Source organism: Trichechus manatus, unplaced genomic scaffold (assembly GCF_000243295.1).
Source record: "Trichechus manatus latirostris isolate Lorelei unplaced genomic scaffold, TriManLat1.0 scaffold00250, whole genome shotgun sequence".
Classification (NCBI taxonomy): Eukaryota; Metazoa; Chordata; class Mammalia; order Sirenia; family Trichechidae; genus Trichechus; species Trichechus manatus.
The window spans coordinates 448,663-449,290 of record NW_004444186.1 but is presented as its reverse complement, the minus strand read 5'-3'; the positions used below and the strand labels follow the sequence as shown (position 1 = coordinate 449,290).

The 628-nt window shown below is 65.4% G+C and overlaps 1 protein-coding gene across 1 annotated transcript in view; it reads right to left on the bottom strand.

The window, feature by feature from the left end:
* Nucleotides 1-628, bottom strand: part of TCHH (trichohyalin) — a 10,025-nt gene that overhangs the window by 1,582 nt on the left and 7,815 nt on the right. The window contains exon 5 of the mRNA XM_023724603.1: nucleotides 5-621. Coding sequence (XP_023580371.1) covers nucleotides 5-621 — 617 coding nt within the window. The remainder of the gene's footprint in view (nucleotides 1-4; nucleotides 622-628) is intronic.

The window sequence follows — 628 nt, the reverse complement described above, 5'->3', positions numbered from 1 at the left end:
CGGCGCAGCTGCTCGTCCTCGCGGAGCTGTGTGTCGCGCTGCTGGAGGCGCAGCTCTTCTACCTGGCGGAACTGTCTGTCGCGCTCCTGGCGGCGCAGCTGCTGCTCCTCGCGTTCCTGGCGCAGCTCTTCTTCCTCGCTCAACTTTCTGTCGCGCTCTTGGCGGCGCAGCTGCTTGTCCTCGTGTTCTAGGCGCAGCTCGTCTACTTCGCGAAACGTTCTGTCGCGCTCTTGGCGAAGCTGTTGCTCGCACTCTTGGCCGCGCAGCTGCTGCTCGTCGCGTTCCCGGCGGAGCTCTTCTTCCTCGAGCAACTTTCTGTCGCGCTCTTGGCGGCGCAGCTGCTCGTCCTCGCGGGACTTTCTGTCGCGCTCTTGGCGCAGGAGTTCATCCTTGCGTTCCTGGCGCAGCTCTTGGTCCTCGCGGAACTGTCTGTCACGCTCTTGGCGGCGCAGCTGCTCGTCTTCCCGGGACTTTCTGTCGCGCCCTTGGCGAAGTTGTTGCTCGCGCTCCTGGCGGCGCAGCTGCTCGTCCTCGCGGAGCTGTCTGTCGCGCTGCTGGAGGCGCAGCTCTTCTTCCTCGCGGAACTTTCTGTCGCGCTCTTGGCGGCGCAGCTGCTCGTCCTCGCGGA